The 19,407-nt window shown below is 53.9% G+C and overlaps 1 protein-coding gene across 2 annotated transcripts; it reads left to right on the forward strand.

Annotated features, from left to right (window-relative positions):
* Positions 1 to 1,521: 1,521 nt before the first annotated feature.
* Positions 1,522 to 18,062, forward strand: PLD2 (phospholipase D2). Of its 2 annotated transcripts, XM_034941340.3 has the most exons (25): positions 1,522 to 1,857; positions 2,396 to 2,505; positions 2,608 to 2,738; positions 2,898 to 3,040; positions 3,724 to 3,829; positions 3,922 to 3,987; positions 4,117 to 4,175; positions 4,315 to 4,407; positions 4,501 to 4,653; positions 5,430 to 5,579; positions 9,045 to 9,128; positions 9,260 to 9,338; positions 10,103 to 10,213; positions 10,391 to 10,561; positions 11,250 to 11,376; positions 11,567 to 11,685; positions 11,776 to 11,889; positions 12,632 to 12,736; positions 12,927 to 13,015; positions 13,124 to 13,237; positions 13,404 to 13,453; positions 13,714 to 13,848; positions 14,058 to 14,211; positions 16,423 to 16,537; positions 17,273 to 18,062. In XM_034941340.3, exons 2-25 carry the CDS (start codon positions 2,397 to 2,399, stop codon positions 17,495 to 17,497), a joined length of 2,802 nt encoding a protein of 933 aa, XP_034797231.1. In that variant the 5' UTR covers positions 1,522 to 1,857; position 2,396; the 3' UTR covers positions 17,498 to 18,062. The 2 variants fall into 2 exon arrangements, with proteins under 2 accessions (XP_034797231.1, XP_063454945.1); XM_063598875.1 differs by lacking the exons at positions 1,522 to 1,857; positions 2,608 to 2,738.
* Positions 18,063 to 19,407: the final 1,345 nt, after the last annotated feature.

The following is a 19,407-nucleotide window of genomic DNA, read 5'->3' on the forward strand; positions in this document are numbered from 1 at the left end:
ATCGCGCCATTGCACTCCAGCCTGGGCAACAACAGCGAAACTCTGTCTCAAAAAAAAAAAAATTAGCAAAAGGCCGGGAACGGTGGCTCACGCCTGTAATCCCAGCACTTTGGGAGGCTGAGGAGGGCGGATCACTTGAGGTCTGGAGTTTGAGACCAGCCCGGCCAACATGGTGAAACCCCGTCTCTACTAAAAATACAAAAATTAGCCGGAAATCCCTTGAACCTGGAAGGGGGAGGTTGCAGTGAGCCGAGATCACACCACTGCACTCCAGCATGGGCAACAAGAGCGAGACTCTGGCCGGGCGCGGTGGCTCACGCCTGGAATCCCAGTACTTTGGAAGGCCGAGGAGGGCGGATCACGAGGTCAAGAGATCAAGACCATCCTGGATAACACGGTGAGACCCCGTTTCTACTAAAAATACAAAAAAAATTAGCCGGGCGTGGTGGCGGACGCTTGTAGTCCCAGCTACTCAGGAGGCTGAGGCAGAAGAATGGCGTGAACCTGGGAGGCGGAGCTTGCAGTGAGCCGAGATCGCGCCACTGCACTCCAGCCTGGGCAACAGAGCAAGACTCCATCTCAAAAAAAGAAAAAAAAAAAGAGCGAGACTCCGTCTCAAAAAAATAAAAATAAAAATAAATAAAAAATAGCAAAAGACTGACTAGGCACTTTATAAAAGAAGACATACAAATGGCCAATCAGCACATGAAACATGGTCAATATCATTGATCTCCAGAGAAATGCAAATCAAATTGCAGTGATGTGCCTAGAACACCCATTAAATGGCCAACGCTAAAGACTGACAATATCCAATGTTGGCCATGCCATGGAATAACTGGAACCACCATACACTGATTTTGGAAATCTAGAATAGAAAAACCATTTAGAAAAAAATCGTTTGGCAGTTTCTTATAAGTTAAACATACACTGATATGATCGAACAACCCCACTCCCTAGTTACCCAAGATAAAGGAAAACTATCCATGCAAACTTACAGGAATGTTTACAGGAGCTAAAACAATGGGCAAAACTAGAAACCCACATGTCTATCAAAAGAGAAAAATAAATCTGCTTTTTAAAAAAGATGGAAATATCTTGTATTTTAATACCCGAAAAAATTTTATTTCCGCCTAGACTGCCAATTCCAGCTGAGCAGGCTCTCTAACCATCTTATTTACTACCATACTCTCAGTGTCTGGCACGGAGTAAGCGCGCAATAAATGTTTGGTGAATGAATGAAAGAATGCCCGCTTTCATACACTAGTGGGTTTGTAGCCACCAGCCCTCAGGCCTTTTACGCCCTCATTCCTTCCAGGTACAAACGCTATCTGGGCTAGGCCAAATGTGACTCGCAGCGGGTCCGGGAGCGGGGCACCTACCGTCAGCTCCCGCAGCGGAGGCGCATCCCCCCGGGGGCCGAGGCAGCGCCCGCGGCTGGAGGGGCCCGGGGCGGGCGCCGAGCCCGAGGGATGCGCGCAGCGCGGGGTACCCCGGGAGGCAGCGGCCGGGCACGCTGGGACCGACGGCGCGGGACGCCCCGACGCAGGGCAGCACTTGCCCGCCGCACCGAGAAAGCTACGCGGCCCCGCGGCCCTGCAGGGCACAGGGCGGCCCCCCGCCCCGGGATCTCGGTGGCGCACTGGGCGGCGGGGCGGGCCGAGGGCAGCGGGGGCGGGACAGGACAGACGAGAATCCCGCGGAGGTGAGGCCGGGGGCCGTCCCGCCCCCGAGGGCAGGCTCTGAGCCCCGGCCCCGCCTCGGCCGGCCCCGCCTCGGCCGGGGCGTGGGCTCCGGCTGCAGCTCCGCTCTGCTCTCTTGGCTTGGGAACCCCCGCGGGCGCTGGCTCCGTCTGCCAGGGTGAGGGGGCCGGGAAGGGGCGCGCGGGGGTCCCGGGTCTCGGAAATCGGGCGGGGACGGAACGGGCTCGGGCTGCGGGGCCTCCAGACTCAGTCGCGCGCTCAGATTTCGGGATTTCTACCCCCGGCTGGGATCGCGTAACTTCCTCATTCCCGCCTGGACCCCTGCCCCCGGCCCGCCTGGCCTGGCGTGAGCCCCGTAGCCGCGCGCTCTCCCGACCACCCGGGGCCGCTTCCCCGCGCAGCTGCTGCGCCGCCCCAGGTCGGAGCCTTCCGGGCCTGGCTGGGTGTTCCCCGGGGCTCTGGTTACGGGACGGGGCGGGGGGCGGGACTGGGATTGTGGATGAAGGACTAAGGAAGGGGATGGGGGCTCGAAGGGGTCGGTGGGGCGTTGCAAACTGGTCAGGCGTCATCCGCGGGCGGTCAGGAGTCCGTGGGGGAAGAGGAGGATCTGGAAGAGATGGAGGACCTGCGGGAGTTAGGATGGGGGCGGGTTCTGCAGGACAGCTCGCCTCCCTGAGGCTTCCCGATGTTCCTAGGATGACGGCGACCCCTGAGAGCCTCTTCCCCACTGGGGACGAACTGGACTCCAGCCAGCTCCAGATGGAGTCCGATGAGGTGGACACCCTGAAGGAGGGAGAGGACCCAGGTACACAGGGAAGATGGATGGCCCTCAGGGAGGAGAGGCGTTCGGGAGCCAGGGGGCTGGGGCCTGTTGTGGTCTACACTCCTCGACTTTCTTTCCTCCCAGCCGACCGGATGCACCCGTTTCTGGCCATCTATGAGCTTCAGTCTCTGAAAGTGCACCCCTTGGTGTTCGCACCTGGGGTCCCTGTCACAGCCCAGGTGGTGGGCACCGAAAGATATACCAGCGGATCCAAGGTGGCCAGACTGGCCCCAGGGAGGGGGAAAGGGAGGGCGGCCCGGAATGGATCCAAGGTGGCTGGGCTGGCCCCAGGGAAGGGGCAAAAGGAGGGCTGGCCAGAGTGGGGAGGCGGGGACCCACGCAGGGGACATCCATTCAGTTCCTCATACCCCTAGGTGGGAACCTGCACTCTGTATTCTGTCCGCTTGACTCACGGCGACTTTTCCTGGACAACCAAGAAGAAATACCGTCATTTTCAGGAGCTGCATCGGGACCTCCTGAGACACAAAGTCTTGATGAGTCTGCTCCCTCTGGCTCGGTGAGGGCGACCGGACTGCTTCCTGTAGAGGGCAGGTGCTCCCCACCCTCCTTTCTGTCTGTCTCACCCCGGGGCCACAACCTTTCCTCCCTGCAACTCTGGCCACTGTGCTGCCTCCCCTGACCCCAGTTACCAGGAAACTTTCCCTGCTCAGCTTTCCCTGTCCATGGTTCTGTGCCAGCATCTCAGCTGGGCGGGATGCCCAAAAAGCTCTTGGCAGCCTCACCCTTTTCTAGTCTCCATTCCCAGGGTAGGGGGCCTCCGTTTTGCCAGCCTCTAGGCCTTTTGTTTGTTTTTTGCTTTTGTTTTGTACAAGGTCTCCCTCTGTCACCCAGGCTAGAGTGCAGTGGTATGATCTTGGCTCATGGCAACCTCCTGGGCTCAAGCGGTCCTCCCATCTCAGCCTCCAGAGTAGCTAGGACCACAGCCACCACACCCAACTAATTTTTGTATATTTTGTAGAGATGGGGTACTGCTGTGTTGCCCAGGCTGGTCTTAAATTCCTGAGCTCAAGTGATCCACCTGCTGCGGCCTCCCCAAGTGCTGGGATTCCAGGCATGAGCCACCACGCCTGGCCACCTCCAGGCCTCTTCTTTTCCTCCAAGCCCCATCTCCAGTGTTTTCAGGAACCAGAGCACCCAGCCTCCCAGCTCTTACCTGACCTTCATCCATCCTTTCCACAGATTTGCCGTTGCCTATTCCCCAGCCCGAGATGCAGGCAACAGAGAGATGCCCTCTCTACCCCGGGCAGGTCCTGAGGGCTCCACCAGACATGCAGCCAGCAAACAGGTGGGACCAGATGCCAGGTCCTCCGGGAAGGCATTGGAGGTACAAATGGCTCGGTCCCATCTGTCTCTCTCTCTCTCTCATCTCCACTTCAGAAATACCTGGAGAATTACCTCAACCGTCTCTTGACCATGTCTTTCTATCGCAACTACCATGCCATGGTAAGGTCCAGGGGCCGATTTTAGATGTGGAGCAGGATTATCAGACCCTCGGGGAGGAGGGCCAGGGGCCCCAGGGTCTGAGGGGCTGAAAGCCAGGTGTCTCCTCCGGGCTTTTGTTTTCCTCTGCAGACAGAGTTCCTGGAAGTCAGTCAGCTGTCCTTTATCCCAGACTTGGGCCGCAAAGGACTGTGAGTGTCTGGCCCCCTTCACCCAGGCATCCGTAGACATCACTCTTAATTTCTCCCTGCCTGAGATTGGGGCAAGCAGTGCAGGGTGGGCTGGGGGTCTGGAGTCCTCATCCCGCCTCTCTTCCTGATTGTCCCACAGGGAGGGGATGATCCGGAAGCGCTCAGGTGGCCACCGTGTTCCTGGCCTCACCTGCTGTGGCCGAGACCAAGTTTGTTATCGCTGGTCCAAGAGGTACGGGCTATGGCCAAGCAGCTGGGCAGTGGGTGGGGGTGAGGAAGAAAATTTTGAGGGCAGAGAGGAACACAGGGAGCCCTTCTGCTCTAGGTGGCTGGTGGTGAAGGACTCCTTCCTGCTGTACATGTGCCTCGAGACGGGTGCCATCTCATTTGTTCAGCTCTTTGACCCTGGCTTTGAGGTGCAAGTGGGGAAAAGGAGCACGGAGGCACGGCACGGCGTGCGGATCGATACCTCCCACAGGTGAGGCCTCCCTGGGGTGAGAGACACCAGCTGAGTGGTGAGCCCACCCACGGCCTTGCTGGGAGTTGAGAAAGAGAGACCACAGGAGAGAGGAAGGCTTTTCCACCTCCCTGGATCCGGACATAGTTTTGAACCAGGAACTGGTCTAGCCAGATGCTTGGGACTGCTCTTAGACTGGGCCCAGAGAAAGGGGATTAGTAGAAGCCTGGGAAGGGAACTGCTGACATAAACGAAATTCCATTTGTTCATTTGTTCATTCAACAAACCCGAGTGCCTGGTACAATACTGGTTGCTGATGCAATACTAGGATCCAACTATGAGTAAGGTGGATATGGCCGGGCGCGGTGGCTCACACCTACAATCCCAGCACTTTGGGAGGCCGAGGCGGGTGGATCCCCTGAGGTCAGGAGTTCGAGACCAGCCCAGCCAACATGCTAAAACCTTGTCTCTACTAAAAATACAAAAATTAGCCGGGCCTGGTGGTGCGTGCCTGTAATCCCAGCTATTTGGGAGGCTGAGGCAGGAGAATCGCTTGAAGCTGGGGTACAGAGGTTGCAGTGAGCAGAGATCGCACCACTGCACTCCAGCCTGGGGGACAAGAGCTAAACTCTGTCTCAAAAATAAATAAATAAATAAGGCAGATACATACACGCCCTGTCCCTGTGCAGTTGTGATTAGGGACTAAGAGAGGAAGTGGGAAAGAAAGGGGAGGTCTCTAGGCAAGATCACAGGTATGGAGGGCGAGGATTTATGGACATCTCATCGTTCCCATCCAGGTCCTTGATTCTCAAGTGCAGCAGCTACCGGCAGGCACGGTGGTGGGCCCAAGAGATCACTGAGCTGGCACAGGGCCCAGGCAGAGACTTCCTACAGCTGCACCAGCATGACAGCTACGCCCCACCCCGGCCTGGGACCTTGGCCCGGTGGTGAGACACTGACATCCCTTCTGAGCTTGTCTGTGGCTTTCTTGACCCCCTGTGTAATCTCTGAGTCCTTCATCCTCTCTTTTCTCATCTGAACCCTCCTGATCTCAATGACCCGCCCCGTGACTTCTTTAATCTTCCTGACCTTTGACATCTTTAACCACATTGATCTCTCTGATTTCGCGCCGACCTTTCTGACCCCCAAACTTGGTCATCTCTTCTGACCCTTGACCTCTCTAACCTCCTATAACCTTTTAAACCCCTCTCTACAATACTGACCCTCTCTGTTCTCCATGATCTTCTCAAATCTCTCTGATTTAGTCCTTCATTTAATAAACATTTTCTTTTCTTTTTTTTTTTTTATTTGAGAGAGAGTTTTGTTCTGTTGATCTCGGCTCACTGCAACCTCCGCCTCCCAGGTTCAAGCGATTCTTCTGCCTCAGCCTCCCGAGTAGCCGGATTACAGGCGCCCACCACCACACCTGGCTAATTTTTGTATTTTTAGTAGAGACGGGGTTTCACCATGTTGGCCAGGCTCTTCTCGAACTCCTGACCTCGGGTGATCCGCCCGCCTCGGCCTCCCGAAGTGCTGGGATTACAGGCGTGAGCCACCGCGCCCAGCCTTAATAAACATTTTTCTAAGCACCTAGCAGTGCTGGCAGTAACACACAGTCCTCTCTGGGTTAGGGACGTAGGTGATCAAATCGTGAAACAATGTGAACTTGCCGTACTGGTGATAGGTAGAAGGTGACACGCACAGAGAGGAAGTACCTGACCCAGCAGGGATATCAGGACAGGTTTCCAGGAGGTGGTGACCCTCAGGTAGTTTTGCTTTAAATCAGAGACTGACACAATATTAATTTTGTTGGTTTTTGTTGGAGACAGTGTCTTGCTCTGTCACCAGGCGTGTAGTGCAGTAGTGTGATCATGGCTCACGGCAACTTCAACCTCCCAGGCTCAAATCATCCTCCTGCCTCAGCCTCCCAAGTAGCTGAGACTACAGGCACATGCCACCACACCCGGCTAATTAAAAACATTTTTTTTTACAAAAAATTTTAAAAATTAGACGGGTGTGGTCTCGAACTCCTGGGCTCAAGGGATCATCCTGCCTCGGCCTCCCCAAAGTGCTGGAATTGCAGGCATGAGCGACAGTGCCTGGCCTATATACTTTTTTTTTTTTAAGGCAGAGTTTCGCTCTCGTTGCCCAGGCTAGCGTGCAGTGGCACAATCTCAGCTCACTGCAACCTCAGCCTCCCAGGTTCAAGGGATTCTCCTGCCTCAGCCTCCCAAGTAGCTGGGATCACAGGTGCATGCCACCACACCCAGCTAATTTTTGTTTTTGTTTTTGTTTTTGTTTTTGTTTTGAGATGGAGTCTGTCTCTGTCACCAGGCTGGAGTGCAGTAGCGGGATCCCACCTCACTGCAACCTCTGACTCCCCGGTTCAAGTGATTCTTCTGCCTCAGCCTCCTGAGTAGCTAGGATTACAGGCATATGCCACCATGTCCAGCTAATTTTTGTATTTTTAGTAGAGCCAGGGTTTCACCATGTTGGCCAGGATGGTCTCGATCTCCTGACCTCGTGATCTGCCCACCTCGGCCTCCCAAAGTGCTGGGATTACAGGCATGAGCCACTGCACCTGGCTATAAACTTCTAAAACAGCCAAAACCAATCCACAGTGATGGAAATCAGATCAGCAGTTGCCTGTGGCAGGGTATGGGGAAATGATTGCCTGTAGTGGGGCACACGAGGGAACATTCCAGGACGATAAAAATGTCCTATATTTTGATAGGACTGGTGATTGCGTGGGAACATACACTTGCTGATCCTCATGGAACTATACAAGATAAAGAAAATGCAGAACAGTCCAGGCACAGAAGACAGAAATAGCTCAGGGTGTTTGGGAACCACCAGGACATATTGTTGTTACTGAGTGAGGAGGAGCAGTCAGAGGAGAAGCTGGGAGTCAGTGGCACCTGATCTCACAGGGTCCCATGTGCTAATATCACAGGCACACAGGGCAGTCATGGAAGGAAGTTTTGTTTGTTCGTTTGTTTTGTTTTGGTTTGGTTTGGTTTTTGAGATGGAGTCTGGCTCTGTCGCCTAAGCTGGAGTGCAGTGGCGCGATACTGGCTTACTGCAGTCTCTGCCCCCCGGGTTCAAGCGATTCTCCTGCCTCGGCCTCCTGAGGAGCTGGGATTACAGGCGTGCACCACCATGCTCAGTTGATTTTTGTATTTTTAGTAGAGATAGGATTTCACCATGTTGGCCAGGCTGGTCACGAACTCCTGACCTTAAGTGATCCACCCGCTTCGGCTTCCCAAAGTGCTGGGATTACAGGCATGAGCCGCCTTGCCCAGCCTTCCTGCATATTTTCACATGTGCATGCACGTGTTACTTTTGTTTCAACATAAATGAGATCATGCAACCTCTTCTGTGACTTATTTTTTCACTTAATACCTGTGTGAGAGATTAGACACTTAGATTATTTCCCATTTTTCACTCTTACAAACAATGTGATGAACACAACATTTGCCTAAGCATTGTATAGGATGTATTCCTAGACATGTAATTACCATGTATATTTAATGATATTAAAGGGTATATGCATTTAATATTTTGATACTGCTGACCAGTCGCTTTGGCTCATGCCTGTAATCCCAGCACTTTGGGAGGCCGAGGCGGGTAGATCATTGGGGTCAGGAGTTCAAGACCAACCTGGCCAACATGGCAAAAACCCGTTTCTACTAAAAATACAAAAATTAGCCAGGCGTGGTGGTGGGCGCCTGTAATTTCAGTTACTTGGGAGGCTGAGACAGGAAAATTGCTTGAACCCAAGAGGCGAAGGTTGCAGTGAGCCAAGATCATGCCATTGCACTCCAGCCTGGGTGACAGAGCGGGACACCATCTCCAAAAAGCTATATATATATTTTTTGATAGTGCCAAATTGTCTCCTAAAAGTTATATTCCCATAGTCTATGAGAATACCCACTTCCCCAGCATATTGAATATTGATATTGAATGTTACCAGTGATTTGAATTATTACCAATCTAATGGATTTTTTAAATGTAATTTCATTTTAATTTCGTTGTTTACTAGTGAAACTGAACATTTGCCACGATTGGCCATTTTAATTTCTCTGTGAACTGTCAGTTCTTACTCTTTGCTCATTTTTCAGTTGGCTCATGTGACTTTTTCTTGTCGATTTATTGGTGTTCTTTATGTATGATGTATTAATCCTCCTGTTCTTTAGTTGATTAGGTTATTGTGTCTTTTTGTAATTTTTATTTGTATTTAGCGCATATGGGCAAACACTATTTTGATGTGTCTGATACCACTTGTGTTCTCTGATCATTTCTGATCTTTGACCTTGCTGTCACCTCTGACCCACGACTGTCCTCCGGTCTTCACTCTCCAGAGCTTTCTGGCTTCTGACTCCCCTGACCTCCTTGGCTTGGCCTCCCCCCAGGTTTGTGAATGGGGCAGGTTACTTTGCTGCTGTGGCAGATGCCATCCTTCGAGCTCAAGAGGAGATTTTCATCACAGACTGGTGGTGAGTGGGAAAAGTCCCCAACAACATGGGGCAGGATAGAGCCTGGGGCAGATCAGCATTAGGAGGAGAAGGGGGGTGCAGCTGGTGGTCTGGGGCTTCGTTTGCCCCTAATCCACTGCCCTGAATCCCAGGTTGAGTCCTGAGGTTTACCTGAAGCGTCCGGCCCATTCAGATGACTGGAGACTGGACATTATGCTCAAGAGGAAGGCGGTGAGGAGAGTGGTCAGGCCGCAGGGGGAGGGGGTTGCCTGTGGGTGGAGGTTGATTAGCAGGGCTGCAATGTGGGAGAATTAGGCAGTCTGAGGCTTCAGGGGAGGCAAAAATGCCCATCCTGGTGCAGCACCTGTCAGACATCACCTCCGCCCTCTCCCTCTGCCCTAAGGAGAATTGACAACTTCCTCTTCATGCTCCCTCCACCTGGCAGGGACTTCCCTCCCACTATACATAATACTTTATTGTGTTATCTGGGGGTATACATGTCTATCTCTCTCACTGGACTAGTTAATATCACTGTTCCACTACACGGCACAGTACCTGCCATGGAGGGGGCATGTGTGGTGTTGATGGACAGGAAGAAGGATGCATGGATGATGCAGGGTGGCTGGGCAGGTGGATGGACAGAGGACAGAAAGGGTGATGGATGGAAGGATATGAGTTGGAAAGGTGGAGGGCTAGGAGGGTAGGCGGGTAGATGGATGAGTGATAGACGGTACATAAAGGGATGAGTAAATGCTTGGGAAGATGGATGGATGGATGATGGAGGGTGGGTGGATAGATGTGTGGATGGGTGAGTGGGTGAGCACACAGATGACATTTAGTCTAAGTCTGCGGCAAGCAGCAAAGCAGGGCATATGTGGCAGAGCCTCTAGGATCTCCAGACAAGCTGGAGGGACACACATGGAAAAGGTTTGGGAGTGTGGAAAGGGGCTACTCTGGGAGAGGCACTAGGATCTGATTCCCCAACTCACCACCAGGAGGAGGGTGTCCGCGTGTCTATTCTGCTGTTTAAAGAAGTGGAATTGGCCTTGGGCATCAACAGTGGCTATAGCAAGAGGGCGCTGATGCTGCTGCACCCCAACATAAAGGTGACTCTGGGCCTCAGAGACCCTTCCACATGACAGCCCTTCTCCCCACACTGTCCCAGCCCCCAGCGCTCCCGCTCCCTGACGGTCTCATCTTTCCATCTTTCCTCTCTCCCTCCCAGTACCTCCTGTTTTCCTTCACCTAAACCCACCCTCATGAACCCTCCATGCCTGCTCCAGGTGATGCGTCACCCAGACCAAGTGACGTTGTGGGCCCATCATGAGAAGCTCCTGGTGGTGGACCAAGTGGTAGCATTCCTGGGGGGACTGGACCTTGCCTATGGCCGCTGGGATGACCTGCACTACCGACTGACTGACCTTGGAGACTCCTCTGAATCAGCTGCCTCCCAGGTAATCCCCCTGAGGCTTTCCTGAGCACCCCCAAACTCAGATAAGCTCAATCAACACCGTTTCCCAGCTCCAGCCTTTCCCCCTCAGTCATTCCAGGCCCTGCCCACCTCAGGGTTCCTCAGACTTTCTGGGACTCCAAGAACCCACTTTGAAAGTGCTGTAACTGGCCGGGAGCCATGGCTTATGCCTGTAATCCCAGCACTTTGGGAGGCCAAGGCGGGTGGATACCTGAGGTCTGGAGTTCGAGACCAGCCTGACTGACATGGTGAAACCCTGTCTCTACTAAAAAAGCAAAAAATTAGCCGGGCATGGTGGCAGTTGCCTGTCATTCAAGCTACTCGGGAGGCTGAGGCAGGAGAATCACTTGAACCCAGGAGGCGGAGGTTGCAGTGAGCCGAGATTGTGCCATTGTACTCCACCCTGGGCAACAGAGCGAGACTCTGTCTCAAAAAAAAAAAAAAAAAAAAGTGCTGTCACCCACCCAGTCCTTTCCCCATTTTCACTGACCATCACCCCATTCCTCTAAAAGTGTCAAAGGCAGCTGGAGGGGAGGGCTGGGGAATCAGACCCTCTGTTTCATTCTTCCTCTCGGTCTCTCTCACTCTTTCAGTGCTCCTCTCTTTGGCCCTGGCTCTGTACAGCCCCATGACTTCCCCTTGCCCCTGGCTTGGGTGTGTTCCCCCTACAGCCTCCCACCCTGTGCCCAGACTCGCCAGCCACCCCAGACCTCTCTCACAACCAATTCTTCTGGCTGGGCAAGGACTACAGCAATCTTATCACTAAGGACTGGGTGCAGCTGGACCGGCCTTTCGAAGGTGAAGCCTCCCACCCGCCAAAGCCCCAGAGAGCTGAGAGCAGGGTCAGAAGCTGAGGCTGGTACTGAGAGTGGGATGAGAGGGGTCAAGGGTGGGACAGCCCTCCCTCTGGCAGGCTCCTTCTCCCTGCCCCAAGTGTCCCAAGGAGTCCAGCCCTGACGTCTCCCCTGACTCTCCTGGGACCCCCCAGATTTCATTGACAGGGAGACGACCCCTCGGATGCCATGGCGGGACGTTGGGGTGGTCATCCATGGCCTACCAGCCCGGGACCTCGCCCGGCACTTCATCCAGCGCTGGAATTTCACCAAGGTGTTCATTCCCTCCGATAGGGGCTGGAGGTAGGGAGGGAGCCAGGGCAGATTGGCACCTCCTGCTGACTCTGCCATCCCTCCACGTCAGACCACCAAGGCCAAGTACAAGACTCCCACATACCCCTACCTGCTTCCCAAGTCTACCAGCACGGCCAATCAGCTCCCCTTCACACTTCCAGGAGGGCAATGCACCACCGTACAGGTGAGGCCCCCCACTTCAGCCAGCCCTCCCCTTTGTCTCCTTCAGCCTAACACCCCAACCCACTCTCCCTGGTGTGAGAGCTGCCCACACTCTCATTTCCTGGGGTTAAGAAGCACATCACGGCCGGGCACAGTGGCTCACGCCTATAATCCCAGCACTTTGGAAGGCCAAGGCAGGCGGATCACAAGATCCGGAGATCGAGACCATCCTGGCTAACATGGTGAAACCCCATCTCTACTAAAAATACAAAAAATTAGCCGGGCGTGGTGGTGCGTACCTGTAGTCCCAGCTACTAGGGAGGCTAAGGCAGGAGAATCGCTTGAACCCAGGAGGAGGATGTTGTAGTGAGCTGAGATCACGCCACTGCACTCCAGCCTGGGCAACAGAGTGAGACTCCATCTCAAAAATAAAATAAAAGGCCGGGCGCAGTGGCTTACGCCTATAATCCCAGCACTTTGGGAGGCCGAGGCAGGCAGATCACGAGGTCCGGATATCAAGACCATCCTGGCTAACACCATGAAACCCTGTCTCTACTAAAAATACAAAAAATTAGCCGGGCGTGGTGGCAGGCACCTGTAGTCCCAGCTACTTAGGAGGCTGAGGCAGGAGAATGGCGTGAACCCGGGAGGCAGAGCTTGCAGTGAGCGGAGATCATGCCACTGCACTCCAGCCTAGGCAACAGAGCAAGACTCTGTCTTAAAAAAGAAAAGAAATGAAGCACATCGCATTCACCATTCCCTAGGTCTTGCGATCAGTGGACCGCTGGTCAGCAGGGACTCTGGAGAACTCCATCCTCAATGCCTACCTGCACACCATCAGGGAGAGCCGGCACTTCCTCTACATTGAGGTCTGACTGGGAGGAGGTGGGGGAGAGCATGGAAGGGGTGTCCCAGGAGAGAGACCTGGGGAATGAGTGGAGTCAGTCATTGAGGGCTGGTGGAGCAGAAGCAGATGCCTGGAGCCTGGGACCAAGGCTGGAGGCCGAGGACAGGGCCAGGGGCCAGGCTGCTGATGTCTGTCTCTGATTCTTGCCCCAGAATCAGTTCTTCATTAGCTGCTCAGATGGGCGGACGGTTCTGAACAAGGTGGGCGATGAGATTGTGGACAGAATCCTGAAGGCCCACAAGTAAGGTGGACTGTCAGGAAGGTGGGGACTGTGGGTGTGGTTTGAGCCCGGTTGAAGGGGGTGGGGTTTGAGGGACCAGTCGCACTTCTGACTCCACCCCCTCCCCAGACAGGGGCAGTGTTACCGAGTCTACGTGCTTTTGCCCTTACTCCCTGGCTTCGAGGGTGACATCTCCACGGGCGGTGGCAACTCCATCCAGGCCATTCTGCACTTTACTTACAGGTGACCCCCCAGGCCGACTCCAGCTCTCAGTGGCCCCATCCCACCCGTGTCCCCCTCCTGATTCTGTCCTGATCCCTTCCTGCGGGGCCTTAAAGGAGGGTCACCTCTCCTGACCTCCCCTCCCCTCTGCCAGCCTCCACTTCTCTCCCTCTTTCTTTTCTCTCAGGACCCTGTGTCGTGGGGAGTATTCAATCCTGCATCGCCTTAAAGCAGCCAGTGAGTGCTGGGGGCTGGGGGCTCAAGCCCTGGGCCCCTGGGAGAGGGAGATTGGGGCGCTGCAGGCCTGGGGGTGGGGGAAGGAGGCTGTCATTCCTGTGAGCCTCTGACGCTATGCAGACCATAGCTGGCCTTTCACTGCAGGGAGAAGGAGAGAGACCAGACTCTATGTAGGAAGAGCTTCTGGAGTGAGAGGAGGTGGGACAGGGCCCTGTGCACACAGAGCCACCTCTCACCTCACTTCCCCTCCTGTCACGCAGTGGGGACAGCATGGCGGGACTATATTTCCATCTGCGGGCTTCGTACACACGGAGAGCTGGGCGGGCACCCCGTCTCGGAGCTCATCTACATCCACAGCAAGGTGCTCATCGCAGATGACCGGACAGTCATCATTGGTCAGTGCCGGATCTGGGCCTCTGGCAGGGAGAGGGTGTGGGGACAGGCGAAGAGATGAGAGGCGGGATGACAGAGACTGCAGCTGAGGCTCATGTAGGGGTGGAGGGTCCAAGAAGGAATGTTGCAGGCCAGTGCTTTAGTAGAGGGGATGGGGTACTGGGGGAGTGCCCTGGGCCCAAGCAGACGGTGTGCCCCGCATCCACCCCAGGTTCTGCAAACATCAATGACCGGAGCTTGCTGGGGAAGCGGGACAGTGAGCTGGCCGTGCTGATCGAGGACACAGAGACGGAACCATCCCTCATGAATGGGGCAGAGTATCAGGCGGGCAGGTTTGCCTTGAGTCTGCGGAAGCACTGCTTCAGGTAGAGCTGGGGCGGGATGCCACAGGGTGGGAGGGAGATGGGGGGGTCTGCCTTTTGAGCAGGACAAGAGGTAGCACCGCATAGGTACTCCCGGAGCCAGAGGTAGAGGCAGTACTAGATTCTCAATAGGCAAGGCTGGGCGCGGCAGCTCACGCCTCTAATCCCAGCACTTTGGGAGGCCAAGGCGGGTGGATTGCCTGAGGTCAGGATTTTGAGACCAGCCTGGCTAACATAGTGAAACCCGTCTCTACTAAAAATACAAAAAATCAGCTGGGTGTGGTGGCGGGCGCCTGTGATCCCAGCTACTAGGACTAATCAGTTTAGAGTATCAGTAAAGCAGGAACACCAAAAAAAAAAAGAGAAACAAATCTTTTTTTTTGAGATGGAGTTTTGCTCTTGTTGCCCAGGCTGGAGTGCAATGGCGAGATCTCAGCTCACTGCAACCTCTGCCCTGGGTTCAAGCGATTCTCCTGCCTCAGCCTCCCGAGTAGCTGGGATTACAGGCATGCGCCACCACGCCCAGCTAATTTTGTATTTTTAGTAGAGATGGGGTTTCGCCATGTTGGTCAGGCTGGTCTCGAACTCCCGACCTCAGGTGATCCACCCACTTCAGCATCCCAAAGTGCTGGGATTACAGGTGTGAGCCACTGCACCTGGCCGCGAAAAAGAAATCTTTTCTGTTGTTGTTGTTGTTGTTGAGACACGGTTTCACTCTTGTTGCCCAGGCTGGAGTGCAATGGCACGATCCTGGCTCACTGCAACCTCCGCCTCCTGGGTTCAAGCAATTCTTCTGCCTCAGCCTCCGGAGTAGCTGGGATTACAGGCGCCCACCACCACGCCCAGCTAATTTTTGTATTTTTAGTAGAGACAGGGTTTCGCTGTGTTGGCCAGGCTGATCTTGAACTCCTGACCTCAGGCTTCGGCCTCCCAAAGTGCTGGGATTACAGGCATGAACCACCGCCCCTGGCCAAAAAAAAAAAAAAAAATCTTTTTTTTTTTTCTTTTTTTTTGAGAGGGAGTCTCACTGTCGCCCAGGCTGGAGTGCAGTGGCGCGATCTCGGCTCACTGCAGGCTCCGCCGCCCAGGGTTCATGCCATTCTCCTGCCTCAGCCTCCCAAGTAGCTGGGACTACAGGCGCCCGCCACCTCACCCGGCTAATTTTTTGTATTTTTAGTAGAGACGGGGTTTCACCGTGTTAGCCAGGATGGTCTAGATCTCTTGACCTCATGATCCGCCCACCTCGGCCTCCCAAAGTGCTGGGATTACAGGCATGAGCCACCACGCCCGGCCAAAAAAAAAAAACTTTTGTGTTTTGTTTGTTTGCTTGTTTTCTTTTTGAGACGGAGTCGCTCTGTCACCCACGCTGGAGTGCAGTGGCGCGATCTCGGCTCACTGCAAGCTCCGCCTCCCGGGTTCACACCATTCTCCTGCCTCAGCCTCCCGAGTAGCTGGGATTACAGGCGCCCGCCATCATGCCCAGCTAATTTTTTGTATTTTTAGTATAGATGGGGTTTCACCATGTTAGCCAGGATGGTCTCGATCTCCTGACCTCGTGATCCGCCCGTCTCAGCCTCCCAAAGTGCTGGGATTACAGGCATGAGCCACCGTGCCCGGCCAAAAAAAAAATCTTTTAAAAGTAATTTTTTTCACAGGTTCTGAGGATTGGGGAAAGAACAGAAAAAGAAGAAAATTTAAAATAAAAATAATTTTTTAAAGCATCAAGGTAGTCATCAAAGTCAAGACAAATCAGAACTCTGTTGGCTTCTTTTACACTTATTTTACTATTTTATATTGCATTTATTTTGTTTTTGTTTGTTTGTTTGTTTGTTTTGAGATAGGGTCTTGCTCTGTCACCCAGCTGGAGTTCAGTGGCGTTACCACGGCTCACTGCAACCTCGACTTTGCCAGCTGAAGTGATCCTCCCACTTCAGCCTCCCAAGTAGCTGGGACTACAGGCACATGCCACCGCGCCTGGCTAATTTTTGTATTTTTTTGTAGAGATGGGGTTTTGCCATATTGCCCAGGCTGGTCTTGAATTCCTGAGCTCAAGCAATCCACCGGCCTCGTCCTCTCAAAGTGCTGGGAATACAGGCGTGAGCCACCACGCCCAGCCAATTTTGAATTACCTGAGTAGGGACAATGTAACTTTTCTGGTACTCAGGTTCTCTAAGGATCTTAATCTGGCCCTGCTGGGACCCCTTTCTCCTATAGTGTGATTCTTGGAGCAAATACCCGGCCAGACTTGGATCTCCGAGACCCCATCTGTGATGACTTCTTCCAGTTGTGGCAAGACACGGCTGAGAGCAACGCCAATATCTATGAGCAGGTGGGAACTTGGGAGGGGTGGGGGAGAGTGGCCTGGGGAAATTTGTGGATTATCCTGCTCAGGGTAGGATGGAGAGAAGCGCCACCATACAGTCATTCTCGGAAGGGGGATGAGGGCCTGGGGACATTTGCTATCAAGAGATTTAGTGGCCCAGGCCGGGTGCAGTGGCTCATGCCTGTAATCCCAGCACTTTGGGAGGCCAAGGCCCGGTGGATCACCTGAGGTCAGGAGTTTGAGACCAGCCTCCCAACATGGCGAAACCCCGTCTCTACTAAAAAAAATACAAAAAAATTAGCTAGGTGTGGCTGGGAGGCTGAGGCAGGAGAATCTCTTGAACTCAGGAGGCAGAGATTTCAGTAAGCCGAGATCACGCCATTGCACTCCAGCCACCTGTGCAACAAGAGCAAAACTCTGTCTCAAAAAAAAAAAGTACAAAAGTTAGCCGGGCATGGTCGTGGGCACCTGTAATCCCAGCTACTCAGGAGGCAGAGGCAGGAGAATCACTTGAACCCGAGAGGTGGAGATTGTAGTGAGCCGAGATCGCACCATTGCACTCCAGCCTGGGCAAAAAGAGTGAAACTCCGTCTCAAAAAAAAAAAAAGAGAGAGAGTTAGTGGCCCAGGGTCAATGGGGGGTATGGAGAGATGGTATGGGGGAAGGGGTCTAGCCTAGTTGGACTTAGATTGTTGGGAGAGTCTCCCCAAGCCTTACTGGCGTCCATGCCCCCGCCCACAGATCTTCCGCTGCCTGCCATCCAATGCCACGCGTTCCCTGCGGACTCTCCGGGAGTACGTGGCCGTGGAGCCCTTGGCCACGGTCAGTCCCCCCTTGGCTCGGTCTGAGCTCACCCAGGTCCAGGGCCACCTGGTCCACTTCCCCCTCAAGTTCCTAGAGGATGAGTCTTTGCTGCCCCCGCTGGGTAGCAAGGAGGGCATGATCCCCCTAGAAGTGTGGACATAGTTGAGGCCCCCGTCAGAGAGAGGTCACCAGCTGCTGTGCCCCACCACATCTGGCTCCCTGCCCCTTAACCCCAAGGACTGAGGGCAGTGCCCTTTGAGATCTGGGGAGGCAGGCATTCCTGAAGGGAACTAGAGGTGTTACAGAGGACCCTTACGTGAGAAATAGCTGAAAAGGGCACTCCCAACCCCGGGCTGGGGAGGAGGAGAGAGTCCCAGAGCTCATCCCCCCTGCTGCCCAGTGCAAACCACTTCTCCATGCTGCAAAGGAGAAGCACAGCTCCTGCCAGGTTGAGCAGGGTCAAGCCTCTTATTCCAGGAGAAGGGGGCTCTGCCCCAGGCCCTACTACCCATTGTTCCCTTCCTCTTCCTGCCCTTGAACCCCCTCCCTGTCCCAGGGCCCTCCCAGCCCATTGCTGCCAAGGTGGAGGGAAGGATAAACCACTTCTGGCTTCAGCCCCCACCAGGGGAAGGAAGGAGGGCACATTAACTCCCTCCACCAGCCTGCTGACAGACACTAACTTTGTATCCGTTCAATAAGCATTTCATAAATAAAGGTGTAGAAAAGGTTCATGCGTCTTCCTTGGAGGAACTAACTGCTTGTTCCAGCCTCCCGTTCCTGCCCACACGGGGCACCAGTCCCCTTCACCTTATCTCCACCCTCCTCCGTTCTCCTCTCTCCACCTCTGTCTGTTCTACCTATCTGTGGCTTCGGGAGCTCGGTCACCTGGCTCCTGAGAGGAGAAGGTGTTGACACCGTGCCGCCTGGGTAGAAGGACGGGCAGGGCCCAACCAGGGCACCTGGAGAACTGTGGAGCTGCTATCACAACTGCAGGTGAGGGAGATGCTCTGAGAAGGACCTGGAGAGGCTGCCTCTTGTTCAAGCAACAGCCCTGGTAGAGGCTTAATGAAGGCCCTGTGGGAGTGGTTGAGGGTATAGGCTTAAGGTCAGGAAGACCTGGACCCAAATCCTGGACTCCTCAATGAGAAGCAAGGTGAACTTGTCAAGTCATTCACTTCTCTGGGCCTCAGTGGTCCCCGCTGGGAAATGGGAATAATACTTACATGACTAGCTTGCTGTCAAGACTCAGCCATTGACTTAAATATTTATTGATTCCCTGCTATTTGCCAGCTCTGTTCTAGACTCACAGAAGTGAGTGCAACAAAGTCCTCACCCGTATGGCACTTCTGTTCTGGAGCCTCACTGTCCAGTACGGTAGCCACTAGCCACTAGCCACGTTTGGCTATTTCTTTTTCTATTTATTATTATTATTATTATTATTTTTGAGACAGAGTCTTCTCTGTCACCCAGGCTGGAGTGCAGTGGCATGATCTCAGCTCACTGCAACCTCCACTTCCCAGGTTCAAGCGATTCTCCTGCCTCAGCCTCCTGAGTAGCTGGGACTACAGGTGTGTGCCACCACGCCTGGCTAATTTTTTTTTTTTTTTTTTTTTTTTTTTTTTTTTGAGACAGAGTCTTGCTCTGTCGTCCAGGCTGGAGTGTAGTGGCGTGATCTCAGCTCACTGCAACCTCCACCTCCTGGGCTCAAGTGATTCTCCTGCCTCAGCCTCCTGAACAGCTGGGATTACAGGCGCCCGCCACCACGCCTGGCTAATTTGTATATTTTTTAGTTGGCCAGGCTGGTCTCAAACTCCTGACCTCATCATCCGCCCACCTCAGCCTCCCAAAGTGCTGGGACTACAGGCATGAGCCACTGCACCCAGACTAATTTTTGTATTTTTAGTAGAGACAGGGTTTTGCTATGTTGGCCAGGCTGGTCTCGAACTCCTGACCTCAGATGATTCACCCACCTCGGCCTCCCAAAGTGCTGGGATTACAGGTGTGAGCCACCGTGCTGGGCCTGGCTATTTCAATTTAAGTGAATTAAAATTAGAATTAAAAATGTAGGGGCT

The sequence above is a fragment of the Pan paniscus genome, chromosome 19, assembly GCF_029289425.2.
Source record: "Pan paniscus chromosome 19, NHGRI_mPanPan1-v2.0_pri, whole genome shotgun sequence".
In the NCBI taxonomy this organism is placed as follows: Eukaryota; Metazoa; Chordata; class Mammalia; order Primates; family Hominidae; genus Pan; species Pan paniscus.